Consider the following 14735-nt stretch of genomic DNA (forward strand, 5'->3'; position numbering starts at 1 on the left):
AGGAGGCGGCTGACTGTATTGGAGGGATAGGTGCATGCCGCCCTTCTAGTCTACTCATTACGGTATGGCGGCATTTTCTTCTCCCGTGGGCCAGTCTGCTCTGTCCAATCAGGAAGCGGCTCGTGAGGATGTGCTTGCGTCATCGGGCGTCGCCATGACAGAACCGGAAGTGAATTAATCTGAAACCGAAAAGGGGGAGAGGAACGGACCTGAGTGGTGGAGAGCAGCATGAGAGTGGCAGCAGGAGGCTACGGGGGGCGCCCCAGCAGCACATGATTGGTAAGAAGCTGGCACCGCTCATACTGAGGGGGCAGTAATGTAAACTGCAGGTGTCCAGGGGGTGGGGGCTCTGTGCACCTGACACCACCTTTACAGTATTGAGAGGTCAGCAGCCTGTGGATGTGTTATGGCTGTCTCCAGCACTAAGGGTGCACGGCTTTGTCATCCTGGAGGAGCACACCTGGGGATTGTAATAGTGTCTATCCTTAGGACTTCATGTGAGATGCTACTTGAATGGAATGATGTGCATCACCAGATTTCACTGTGCTGTTCTGCACAAAGCCCCCTCCATGCATCTCTGTGGGTGGTTGGAGATACACGAGTACAGAGCTCCTGTATCTCTGTCTCCCCCATAGAGATGCATGAAGGGGGCGTGTTGACAATTACTCTAGGGAATGTGTTTTTTTTTTTTTTTTTTTTAAATACCGGAGTACCTCTTTAACAGGGAATTCCAGGCTGAGAGATTTTCAGTGGTCCCTCAACATATGTATGTTGAGGGATCCGTGCAATGTAAAGTATTGGACAGTGGTCTCCAACCTGCGGACCTCCAGATGTTGCAAAACTACAACTCCCAGCATGCTGGGAGTTGTAGTTTTGCAACATCTGGAGGTCCGCAGGTTGAAGACCACTCTTATAGGAGGTTATACAGTACTCACCTGTCCTCACCGCTGCCCTGGATGTCACCCTCCATCACTGTCGCCGCATCCCCGGACCGTCTCTGCTGCGTCTCTTCATTGCCGTCATCACGTCGCTTCTATTGGATGACGGGACTGCGTGCGTGATGACGATGATGGAGAGCGCCGGCAATGCAGGGGATCCCGAAGAGGACGGTCCGGAGCACCAGTACAGGTGAGTGACACCCACAGGACCACACGGGGCACCATAAACTGCTATCCGGTGGCAGCTGAAGCAGTCTGCTCTGCCGGATAGCCGTTTATGCGATGGCCCTGACATACAAAAGCATTGTATGTTGAAATGATCATATGTAGGGGCCATCATAGGTCGGGGGGTCACTGTACTTACATTCCCCAATTCCCCTCTGCTGATGTCTCCTGGTCCCAACCACCCTCTATTTCTTCCTTTCTACCAGCTCAGTGATCTGTAGAGCAGACAGTTCCTGAAGAATCAAATGGGAGGCATTCCCAACCCAGAAGTACCTCTGAGTACTATCTGGTCTTGAACGGTCTTGTACGCCAGCAATCACCCCCTCCAGATCCCTCTACACTCCAGTACATGCCAGGGATGTACTTTGAGCTCTCGTATATTGTAGGGGTCCAGCACTTTCCACTGTAGGTTGCATTATTTGCTGGTATACAGTAACCCAGGCATATTCAGGCTGATATGTTATATCCTCACTAGTGAATCATTACGCTGGGAGATGTCTTTTGCATTTTCCTTAGTGTCACGATCACACCCTATCGGTCCAGCCAAGACACTAGAGAGAGTGTGATGGTGCAAGGATTAAGGCCACCAGACCTCTGGGTATCCACTACTAGTCCCAGCAAGTCACCAAATTAACCCTTAGATAAATGTGTTTCCACCAGAGCCTCATTCAGAAAGGTGAGCTCATATATTTAGAGATCAAAGACCAGAGCTGATTAATTAAACAATTAATCTGATAAAAGGTATCACAGTGCTATATATATATATAAAAATACAGAAACAAATGACATACAGGTATAAAAATATGGAAGTGTTTAGCAAGGCAAATTCAGAAAACAAATGATGATATAGCAGTCCATGAGTTTGCTGTTCTTAGGATGGTCTTGTCAGCTTGTGGCACAGCCTTTAACACACTGAGTCTAGCATTGTTAAATATTATATATCTGCCTGTTTGGAGGGAGACTCCATTCCCCCCTCCCCTCTGATCCCACCAGGGGGGCATCTCTGTTCCTGGCCCTCTTATCTGGTTGATTATATGATGGGACCAGGGTGCCCCTTACATCCTGCTGCTTCAAAGGGCCTCTGACTTCAAAGGAGATACAAACAAACAGCCAGACCCCCAATAAAATGCAATACACAAAAGGATACACCGTCTGAATGACCTCTCACCCATGTCTTGGATAATACATCACACACAGTTATAATTTATAATACACATATAGGATTTTAATAATCAGACCTTGGGCCGGACACTTAGTAATACCTGTTTATCTCTAGTAATAAGGCATGTGTTTTTTTTTTCTATGTTGCAACCTTTAGCGTTATTAGATGGATATGTGTTTTGTGTTTTTTAGAAAGCCTGGATGGCGCAGTCTGACCCAAGAACCCGCCCCCTGGTGGAAGACTTTGTACAGTATAAATTGTGCCAGCGAAGTTTACTTCCAGAACCAAACCAACCCACATCCTGTCCTCTACATTCAGCCATGCGGGCTGCTGGAGACGAATTTGAGGAACGTTTCCGTCAGGCTTTTAGCGAAATCTCTACACAAATACATGTGACCCCTGGCACAGCATATACACATTTTGCAGAGGTTGCTAGTGGCCTGTTCCAAGGTGGGGTGAATTGGGGTCGTGTGGTAGCATTTTTTGTGTTTGGTGCTGCGCTCTGTGCGGAGAGTGTCAACAAAGAGATGGCCCCTCTTCTGCCACGGATACAAGATTGGATGGTGACCTACATTGAGACCAACTTGAGGGATTGGATGCAGAACAATGGAGGATGGGTGAGGCTTACTGATGTGATATGAGCACTCTGCATAATCCAGTTGTATATTTCACAATATAACTTTTCCTATATATACTGTAATATATGGACTAATATTAATCTTTGCTTTTATCTCTTTCTCAGAATGGGTTCCTAGCGCTCTATGGAGATGGGGCTATAGAAGAAGCACGAAGGCAACGCGAAGGGAACTGGGCTTCATTGAAAACTGTACTGACGGGGGCAGTGGCTCTTGGGGCTCTTATGACAGTGGGAGCTCTGTTTGCCAGCAAGTGACACCCAAAACAACAGACACTAAATGTCCATTGCAAACAGTGTGCTTATCCCTGCGCAACCAGCTGTGTGTATGGAGCTGAATGGCATTGTACATGAGGTTGTATTTCTCAGTAGATGTACATTAGGGAGGTGAGAGATTGCTTATCGCTGTGAATATAGGCGGAGTATGTTTTTCTGAGTCTTTACAAGCATGTCTGCAGCCATGTGTGTGTTTTATTTTTTTTTTTATTTTTTTTTTGTGCATGTGGAGTCAATATGTTTTGTGTGGAAGCAATGCTCGTATGTTTCTGTGGTGCTTGTGATGCTTTGTGTATGGAAGAGCAACCTGTATTGCTCTGTATGCATTTGTGTCTGTGAGCAGTGCAGGTATTTATTGCTTCTTCTTGCTGCTGGTCATATACTTCAATGGAAATTGTGGGAGCTTCTTCCTGTGCAGCAAATTCTTTCTGCTATTTTCGGTAATGTAGGTATTTTGCTACTGCCCAAAATGAAGAATTTAAGAAAAAAAAAAAAAATTCTGTTTAATTCCAAACCTCTATTTGTATTAGCAGATCTGCATAATACAGGTTTTATTATTATTTTTTCAGTTATGATTAACAATTCTATTAGTCTTATTTCTTGCACATGTATGCTGTCCCCCGCTGTTCTATGTATTGGTTATGACATGTTTTTAGCAGCACCTAGAAGGAAAGTCAGCTGAGAGGAGGAAGCTCCCATCTGGTGCATCTTCACATGAGGGAACAGTGGCTTCCCTCTCCGCCGAACACAATTACAAAGAAAATTGGACCTAATGTTATCCATACATTAAAGATTCCTTATCCACAACTGTTTGCTTATTGCTTGGTTACTAAATGGCTTTCTCCTTCATGATTTCCTGGAATGTAGGTATCTATGTAAAATGGAGAGCTGTTTCTCAGCTCATGTGCCACCAGAAGATCATTATTGGCAGATACCCATAGCAATTACTTGCAGTAAGACCTAAAGCACTGACAATAAATCATGTGTGCAATACCAAGGAATACAGGAAAGCATGACCTGTTGGGGCTACTTAACCGCTGACTTTGCGGAAAAACATCTGTTACTAGACTTGTGTATCTTGATATTTCATGGTGTGGTCATACCACAGTATATGTATGCTGTGGTAATTTTGCAGGAGTTAACTGCCATATACCCTTTGCTTCCATATATACCGTACAGTGCATGCCACCATGTATTATACTATGGCAGTGGGCAACCATATATTTATATACTGTGCCTCTAGCACTAAGAAAGATAGTCTCCTCATTGTGACAGTGACTTACCATCAATACACAATGGCCCTTATTTACTATTGCAACCTGACATGTTTTATCGGGTTGTGCGCCAGTTTCGGGCGCATTGTGCCTGAAATTCTGTCTGCGCCAGAATTTGCGCCTGAATTGAGAAAACTCCAACTAACTTTTCATTTTGCTAAGAAAAAAAACGAAAAAGGGGCGTGATCGTCGGGAACAGGGACGTGGTCACATAAAAGGGGCGCGGTCCTGACATTTTCACAAAATCCCAACATATTTACTAAAGTTTCCACATAAAATGTGGTGGATTTCAGCTGAGGAAAACCCTACAGTAAGTGGAAACTGTAGGGAAACCTTAGTAAATACCGTGAAAAATAAATTGTAGGGAATTAAAACCCACAAAGAAACCTACACAACACGCTTAGTAAATAAGGGCCAATGTATTGCACCACTCTACAGCTTAGTGCTGCTTCCCGGACCTCAAGTCTTACTCTTCAGCTCCACTACACTGTAATTTCAGAACTGCTGCCAGAGAACTAATTTTACTTTCCCTCCACTGGTGTAAAATGCCAAGGTGCCAGTCCACTACATCTCCTCCATAGCAGCGCCCTTGCAAAGGATGCTTTTAATGCTGCATAAGGTTTTCCTTGCCCACTCCATGAGGAGCAGTCAAACGTACAGCCCTTTTTTTTTTTTTTTTTTTTTTTTTTTTTTTTTTTTTATGCCAATGACAGCATTTTTGCCTGAAACATTTCGCCCACCAATATATTGGCTCATCCCTGGGTGTTCTCCCTGTTGAAAACTGAGCAGTGGACACCATCCAATTTAAAAGTAGGATCTCATTAGTATATCTGTTAGTATCAATAACTGGAGAACTGGGGCTAGAAGAAAAAAAGCCGACTTATGTGTGCAATGCACGTTGTACAAGATTGATGGGTCCATACTATCCCACTGTATGCATGTGATTTCTTCTGGAAAGTGTGTTTTTGTTTTGTTTAAATCACAACCAAAAATTGATTGTCAGAAGTTCATGATTCTCTGGGTCTTTATGAATGCATTAGGAAGAACCGCTTCCCCCTTTTTGTTGCATATAAAACTAAAGTCTGCAGTTTATTGATGTGAATATTAATAGATGTTGAGTTAGATCTCATGCACTGCTGTTTATCTGCATGCCTATAATTAGTCATTAGCCACTGCATTACAACCACCTGCCACAATATTGTGTAGGCTTCCCTTTGTCACCAAAAAACTGCTCTAAACCATTGAGACTTGTACTAAAAAAATGTTTTTTTTTTAATTAACTGGTGCCAAAAAGTTAAACATGTTTTGTAAATTACTTCTATTTAAAAATCTTAATCCTCCCATTACTTATCAGCTGCTGTATACTGTACTACAGAGGAAGTTCTTTTCTTTTTGAATTTCTTTTCTGTCTGACCACAGTGCTCTCTGCTTTCACCTCTGCTCTGGATAGTTCCTGACATGGTGTCTGCAGAGAGCACTGTGGTCAGAAAGAAAAGAACTTCCTCTGTTGTATACAGCAGCAGATAAGTTCTGGAAGGATTTAGATCTTTAAACAGAGGTAATATACAAATCTGTTTAACTTTCTGGCACTGTTTTTCCACTGGAGTACCCATTTAATCATGTATAGCTGTACAGAGGGAGCCTGCCAGTATTTCTTACTGTGGTTCAGATGACATAGAACTGGTGACAAGTTTTCCTTTAAATTTCCGGTATATATGGTAAAATCTTCCTCACCATGCCCAGGAGACATTCCTCTGGCAGCAATGGTGAGGATATGCAGTTTGAAAGATATCTTCTGTCGGCTGTAAGTATTCCACTGGGCTTGGAGTGAATTCCTTCTAGGCTGTAATCACGCCTCCTCAGTGTGTTTGACAGCTCAGGCACGGCCCACATCATTACTCTGCTCTGTCTTTTAAGGGAGCAAAGCGGTGATGTGGGCTGTCAATCATTCTGAAGGGGCATAATTACAGCCTGACCGGCCATACTAGCAGGGGATGGTTTCCCGGCCAGGGCAGTACTTACGGGCCAGAAGGGAACACCTTTCCGGGGATGGTGTGGAAAAGGATTTTACCATGTATAATATGCTGCCCCTTGTTATATATGGTAAAATCTGAAGATAGGTTTCCTTTTAATGGGTTTTTCCATCTTGTAAACTTATCCCCTATTTGCTGGATTAAAGGGGTACTCCGGTGAAAACCTTTTTTTCTTTTAAATCAACTGGTGGCAGAAAGTTAAACATATTTGTAAATTCCGAAGATACATAAAGGGTATCCGCCACTAAGAGGACGCCCGATTGTCTCAGGCATTGATAATATAACTCGGAGACCAAGTGAATATGTGGACCAGATTTTACGTCCCTTTGTGTATGCCCTGCCCTCCTATGTGTGGGATACTACCGATGTTTTGAGAAGACTTGAGGTCCTACATCTAGAGGAGGGGGCATTTTTGGCCTCTCTAGATGTAGAAGCCCTCTACTCATCCATCCCTTACAGGGAAAGCTGCAAAGCAGTTGAGTTTTTTCTAAGAACAAGAGGGGTCCAATTCCAGACACATAATAACTTTGTGATGCAACTGTTACAGTTTATTTTAACCAGAAACTATTTTCTCTTTGAGGACGTGTCCTTCCACCAGCAGCGAGTGACAGCGATGGGTAGCCCCTGTGCCCCCAGTTATGCAAATCTGTACCTCGGCTGGTGGGAGGACCAATATGTCTTCACGGATGAGATGTCATCATGGACTGGACACATAAATGTGTGGATCCGGTTCATTGACGACATCTTTCTAATATGGACATTCACGGAGAGATCCTTTCTGGATTTTGTGTCTGTGCTCAACTCCAATAATTTTGGGTTGAGATTTACACATGTAATCAGTAAAACCGATATGGTTTTCCTGGATTTGAAAATATGGGTGACAGCAGAAAACAACGTAATGACAACCCTACATCGTAAAGAAACTGCCACCAATACGCTCCTTCAGTGGGGGAGTTGACATCTACCCCCACTGAAGAAGGGTATACCCACCGGTCAGTATATTGGGGTCCGGCTCAACTGCACAACAATTGCATAATTTAAACAGAAAGCGGCAGAATTGCGCCGGAGACTATGTGACAGGGGGTATCCAAATAAAACTCTTAAAAGGGTGTATGTTAGAGCCCTGAACAGTAATAGGGAGTCATTACTAAATCCGAAAGATGAGGATAGGACCAGAGACTCAGGGATAGAGTCCAGAATTATAGGGACTTTCGACGAAAGAGCAGAAGAGGTGCAACAGATATTGATGGCACACTGGAATATTTTAAGGGCCGATGAAGCAATCTCGAGCCTTATTCCGGAGGTGCCATCAATTACGTACCGTAGAGGTCGAAACTTAAAGGATCGCCTCACACACAGTTACCTTGCCCCCTGAAACTCCACAGCAGACGTGGTTGACGAACAGAGCGGTAGGCATGCATACATGTGGACGCTGTTCCATATGTAGACATGTGATAAAAGGAAAAATTTTCAAAATTCAGGTAACAGGTCGAGAGTACGAAATGAAAAGCTTTGCTAATTGCAACACAAAGGGGGTGGTGTACCTCCTTAAGTGCCCATGCATGAAAAACTATGTGGGCAAAACTTTTCGCCCACTGAAAAAAAAGCATGCAGGAGAATCTAGGAGATATCCTAAACAAAAGAAATACGCCAATTGCAGTGCACTTTAAAGAATGTCATGAAGGTAAAAATCAGGACCTGAGTACAAGCTATAGAGGTTGTGGAGCCCCCGGCCCGGGGAGGGAACTGGGACCGTATATTGCTACAAAAAAAGAGGCCGAATGGACCTTTAAAATTGATTGTGTTAAACCCAAAGGACTGAATGATTACATAGGATACTCGTGCTTTATCTAATGACTGGTTAAGGTATGTCCACAATACTAATGGACACATCTAGGGAATGAGATAAAGTAGCCAATGGTATAGGGCATTTAATACACTGGAGGCTATGGTCACCAATGCACTGGCAGGCAAAAAATCTAAAAACTTAATGAGTGATGCAGTGGTGGCCAATAAAGAAATAAGTGCCCCCAGTGTATTATTATGACATAAATTTGAGCAGGATTTAGAGTATCTATTTAAAGAATGTATTGGAAGTAAGCCCCCTATTGATTACTCGCGTGATCCGGAGATGGAACGCAAACAATATGGTGGCAATCTGAAAGCGAGGCTTGACGCGCTGCAGCGCATGCGTGGTGGGAAGTAGAGCACAGCGCATGCGAAAATAGGATACGTTTAGGTAAAGCCAGGTAAATAGCGTTTTTAGTTCCCATGGTAAGGAAAGAAAGCGAGCCGTGGAGTGCAAAGCACCCGTGCGTGCATGAAAAGAATCCCCCCCCCCCCCTCTCTATCCAATTAGGTGGAGATAGACCCCGGAACTAACGTCGGTACCTGGGAACAGGTGAGATTCGGGAACTGAACCTGATAGGATAAGAGTGAAAGGTGGGAGGGTCTAATAGGTATATTTAAATCAGTAGGACTAATACCTCAGTGTACGGCCGCCATCAGAGCTGTGCACATGCACACCAGGAGAAATCCACAAGTGCAGTTTGGAAAAATGCTGTCCATCTGATTCCTGATGAATTGACAGCAAGAAACGCATAGAATCAAGCAAAAGGACTTACCATTACCTCCCTGTGTGTCCAGAAAGCAGATAAGACCGGACCAGTAGAGTAAGAACCATCTATACCGGACCACAGGAGAAGCAAGTACCGGATTACAGGTTTTTAATAGGACCAAATGTCTAGAGGAAAACTGTTCTGCTGTGTTTGCAGATGAGGAATGATATAAGTGCAATATACAAGTGCAATATATGAAGGGGACTATGCAATATAATACCTGAATATGTGCAATTATATGTTTACAGTGGAGGTGCTGTCACGATTCGGCTGGCAGGAGGTGGATCCTCTGTGCCAGAGAGGGATTGGCGTGGACCGTGCTAGTGGACCGGTTCTAAGCTGCTACTGGTTTTCACCAGAGCTCGCCGCAAAGCGGGATGGTCTTGCAGCGGCGGTAGCAACCAGGTCGTATCCACTAGCAACGGCTCAACCTCTCTGACTGCTGAAGATAGGCGCGGTACAAGGGAGTAGACAAGAGCAAGGTCGGACGTAGCAGAAGGTCGGGGCAGGCAGCAAGGATCGTAGTCAGGAGCAACGGCAGGAGGTCTGGAACACAGGCTAGGAACACACTGGGAAACGCTTTCACTGGCACGATGGCAACAAGATCCGGCAAGGAAGGGAAGGGGAAGTGAGGTTAAATAGGGAAGTGCACAGGTGAATGAACTAATTAAGCCAACTGCGCCAATCAGCGGCGCAGTGGCCCTTTAAATCGTAGAGACCCGGCGCGCGCGCGCCCTAAGGAGCGGGGCCGCGCGCGCCGGGACCGGACCGACGGAGAGCGAGTCAGGTACGGGAGCCGGGGTGCGCATCGCGAGCGGGCGCCACCCGCATCGCGAATCGCATCCCGGCTGGGAGAGGTATCGCAGCGCACCCGGCCAGCAGGTCTGACCGGGGCGCTGCGATTGCGAGGATGTTGCGAGCGCTCCGGGGAGGAGCGGGGACCCGGAGCGCTCGGCGTAACAGGTGCAATGAGATGGTGTCTTCCAAACTGGAGATAAATGCACAAAGAGCACATAGCACTTTATATGGTTAAAGATTGAGTTCCTCTGGAGTATATAACTGCTACTAATGATGTGAAACAGCACAAAGTATATATATATCACATACATGTATGGACATTGTGCAATAAGAAGTGTGTGTTATACAATTACCTTCTGGGACTTAAGCTGCAATAACACAGGACGTTGTGAAAAAATATATGCTGCTAAGGGTTTGTGTGCAATATCAACGGCACCTATACTGCAGAATTCACATGGGACTGTGCATTAATAGACTATTGATGCTGATTAACTATACGGGACTATGTGCAATGCTGTACGCACATAGTGCATAGAAGTAATCCGGTGACTTGGAAAAAGAAATATTAATACTATGGGTATAAACACCCATTGTATAAGGATCCTGTTGTCTACTATTTGTTATTAATGTGCACTGCTTTGGAGTATATGGTGGCGGCCAGAGTGGTTAATTAATAAATAATAATAAATTGGTTTAAATTTTAAACAAGTAATTAAAAGTGAAATTTTAAGTCCCTACATTCATCATTAAATATGCCTGTGCCTTGTAGCTGCCATTAAAGGGGTACCCAGTCTAATAAGGGGAAAGGGGCTAAGAGTCAGGATATAGATGGCCTGGAGGATACCCTAATACCCCAGGCCCAAAATTTCTACCACCAATACTGCTCCTGAACCTGCTCTCTTTGATGTCCTGTCAGCAGTGAACCTAGGAAACAAGTTGCTTTTCATCAGATGGGGGGGGGCATCATGGAGCATCTGAATGTCCTTTGCTAAGATCTTAAAGAGAATCTCTGAGCACACTACGGCCCTTGAGGAGAGGGTCGGGAGATGGTCATCTCAACTTTGCGAAGAGATGCGCAGAAACATCAACCTGTTCTGGAGAAGATCCGCTCCAAACAGGATTATCTCAGGCATAATGTATGGGCGGTTTGGATCCCTGAGAAGGTTGAAGGCTCTATTCTTGCATAATTCTTTATAAGTGTTAGGCAAAAAGACTCTCAATCTGCTGTTTGTGGCTTATCGAGTGCCCACTCAGCCCCTCCCTGCGGACAGTCCTTCCCATACGGTTCTCATGAAGATTAATCATTAAAGGGACTGTGATATTCTGCTAAGAAAGGCCATGGATGTTGCAGATTTGGCTATTAATGGTCATAAAGTTTCACTTATCCCCCGACTACTCTGCTGAGGTTAAGAAAAACAGGATGCACTTTGCTCATGTCAAAAGGCGGCTCTGTACCCTAGGTCTCCCCTACTCTATGGTGTATCCAGATTGTCTACAGGTGGTTGATTTCGGGTCTACACACTTCTTTCATTTGTCCAAGGATGCTCTCCGATGACTTGACCAACAAAAGCATCAGCTCCGAGCCAGCCCAGCCTGGGCGCATGATTACTAACCAGCATGCTTTTGCCTGTGGGGTGAGTTGCTCACTGTGCTATGTAAGGTGTTATTTCTCTGTTTTTACTATGATGGTGTAGTAGTGCCTTCTTCCTGTTCTGCTAAAAGCGTATATTTTTTTGCTCCAACAGAAGTGGTCACTCTTGAAGTATAGGAGATTTTGTTTTGCTCTGTATCTGTATTTCCAAACTTTTGTCAAACTTTTTTGCACTTGAATTGACCTGTCCTATTATTCTTACGGGAATAGTTTTTCTGCTGGTCATCTAGATGACCAAACGTTTTATCTGTGTTACTTTTACTTTGGTTTCCTTTTTTAAGATACTTCCCAACTATGTAACTTTCTTAGAAAGGCACTTCTGTGGTTCTGGCATATGCCACCCAGTCCTCCACCAACTCTTTCCTGTCTTGATAGGTAATGTGTAGTCTTATTGTCTGGAATGTCTCTGGGCAACTGTATGCTGTACTTCACTTAGTGAGACCGTTCCAACCTGCTATTTTGTGCCTTACAGAAATCCACCTTATGAGTGACAACACCTCACTTACACATAGAACCTGGGTTGGCCACTCATACCACTCCAGTCTTCTGTCATGCTAGAGGAGTTATTCTCTAAGTTCATAAGTCTACTCCTTTTACACCCTATCATACATCCTCCATTGACCCAGATGGTTGATTCATTTGTTTATACTGTGAAGTGTTTTGCCGACCCCCTATTCTGGTGGGTATCCATATCCTTCTATAATGGGGGCAGTCCTGCAGTGTGTTTTTACTGCTATTTCTCATTCTTCTGTGGCCCTGTTATTGCTGTGTGGGAACTTAACATTTTTTTTGATCCCTTGCTAGATAAATTGAGGCACCAGGGATCCGCCTGCTTTACGACCTAATGGGCTCTCTAAATTTAGGTATGTTGATCTGTGGAGCCATCTCAATCCAGCAGGGTGACAATTCTCTTGCTACTCAGACTCGTATGGTGTGTTGGGGTGTGTGATTCGTGTTGAATTCCTGGCAAAGGGCATATCGGACCACTTTTCTTTGTCAGTGTACCTTAGGCAGGGGGACAATGTCGGGGCACCACAACCCTTATGTATCCATTTTGAATACAAATATTGACCACCATTGAATTAGTTTCTGCTGAACTCTCTAAGTACCTGTCTGTGAATACTGGTACAGCCCCTGTATCTGTAGTTTGGGCTTCTTGTATTAGAGACATTAACATCCAAAAGTCCAGCACAAGAGAAAGGAGGGCTAGATTGCAGCAGAAAGTGCTGGATACAGAATCTCAGTATATTATGAATCCTATTGTGACTTCTAGGGATGTGTGGGAGGAAGGACAGACAGATTATAAACTGCATTTGGAGTCTAAAACAGAGAATAAATGGTCCTTTGTTAAACTGAGGTGTTGCGAAAGTAAAGTAAGTACGGGTAAATTAGATCCTTCTATTATCAACAAGGTATGGCATATATAGGATGTTAATTGGATTCTTCCAGTGTGGACACTGAGGACCAGGGAATTTTAAATTGTACAATGTCTTTTTATGAGGATACATATACTGTTAAAAATACCTGTTCTAATTTGGAACTTGATGCTTACATCAATGCTGTTCCCCTGCCTTTTGTTGACCTCTGACCAGTGGAATATGTTGGATTCACCCATTTACTATTGAGAAACTGGAAATAGCGCTTAAGGATGCCTCTAATGAGAAGGTGCCTGGGGTGAGGTTTGCCCAACGAAGTTAATGAGCACTATCAGGCGGTATTTATACCTCAGTTGTTACAGGTCTTTATGCCCGCAGTGAAGAGGGTCGCTTCCATCAATCTGTGTTGAAAGCATTATATAATTCCAATACCCGGTAAGGATCCTCTATATGCAGGTTTCTCCCGTGTTTTCTCTCTGCTTTGCTCCAATTTCAAATAATTGCCACAGAACATCTGTGAATGATAAATAAAAATGGTATATGCAGCAATGTATCAAATACTCCTATGAGTAGGGTAATAAGATTGTCTGTTACCTGGCCAGAACGCTTCGTGATAAGAGAACGACCACATATGTGCCTTCCATTTGTACATCGACAGGTGCTAAGTTTTGCCTTACAGGAGATATCCTACATGCCTTTGAACAATATTCCTCCCTTAACCTGTTCAGGACACAGGGCGTATGCATACTCCCTGCATCCCGAGTCCTTAAGGACTGAGGGCGTATGGATACGCCCATGGGAATTCCGGTCCCCGCCGCTAGCCGGTTGGGGACCGGATCGGTATGCCTGCTGAAATCATTCAGCAGGCATCCCGGCACATCGCCCAGGGGGGTTCTGAGACCCCCCCCCCATGTCGGCGATGTCAATTCAGATATGCGATTTTGTCCAATTCCGGGCTGATCGGGTCTCTGGTGACCCGATCACCCGGAAAATAGGGCTGATCCGAGTTGTCAGCGACAGCCCCGATCAGTCTAAGGGATAGGAGTGAGGTCGCAGAGCTGCGATCTCCTCCTATCCCCTGCCCTTAGCAGAACGGAGTTCTGACCAATGGCAGCGCAGGACAGGGGGTTGCCATGGCTGCCCCCCCCCCCCCCCGTTCTGTCCGCCCCTGGATGTCGAGGGGATAGTGGGAAGAAGATGGAGGCCGTACCTGCAGGAAAAGATGCATGGGGACCCGGGATCTTCGATGTAGACTGCTGGATCCTGGCTCAGGTAGGGAATTGGGGGGGGGGGGGGGGTGGAATTGAAAGTGAAAGTAAACCTATCTTTACTGTGGCAACCACTAGGAAGGCCAAACTGCTACTTTGAAGCCCTCTAATTTTTTCAAAAAGCAAAAATATGTCCATTTTATGATGCCAACATAAAGTGGACATATTGTATTTGTGAAGAAAAATTAAATTTATTGTGAATATCCATTTTCCTTACAAGTAGAGAGCTTCAAAGTTAGAAAAACACAAAATTTTCATGACATTTTGGGATTTTTTTACCAAAAAAGGATGCAAGTAGCGCCAAAAATTTACCACCAAAATAAAGTAGAATATGTCACGAAAAAACAATCTCAGAATCAGAATATTTGGTAAAAGCGTTTTCGCGTTATTAATTCATAAAGCGACGGTGGTCAGAATTGCGAAAAAGGGCTCGGTCCTTTAAGGTGAAAAAGGGCTGCGTCCTTAAGGGGTTAAAGGGGTTC

At 44.5% G+C, this 14735-nt stretch overlaps 1 protein-coding gene across 2 annotated transcripts in view; it reads left to right on the forward strand.

Moving 5' to 3' along the window:
- The first annotated feature begins 123 nt into the window (after positions 1-123).
- LOC130276668 (polyadenylate-binding protein 2) overlaps positions 124-14735 on the forward strand; it is a 61314-nt gene continuing 46702 nt past the window's right edge. Inside the window, exons 1-3 of one of the 2 annotated variants that reach the window (XM_056526355.1) lie at positions 126-279; positions 2517-2942; positions 3068-4042. In XM_056526355.1, coding sequence (XP_056382330.1) covers positions 2526-2942; positions 3068-3217 — 567 coding nt within the window. In that variant the 5' untranslated portion in view covers positions 126-279; positions 2517-2525 and the 3' untranslated portion in view covers positions 3218-4042. Of the gene's footprint in view, positions 280-2516; positions 2943-3067; positions 4043-14735 lie in introns of those variants that run through there. The other variant, XM_056526361.1, reaches the window with a different exon arrangement.

This window comes from Hyla sarda, chromosome 1 (genome assembly GCF_029499605.1).
Source record: "Hyla sarda isolate aHylSar1 chromosome 1, aHylSar1.hap1, whole genome shotgun sequence".
In the NCBI taxonomy this organism is placed as follows: domain Eukaryota; kingdom Metazoa; phylum Chordata; class Amphibia; order Anura; family Hylidae; genus Hyla; species Hyla sarda.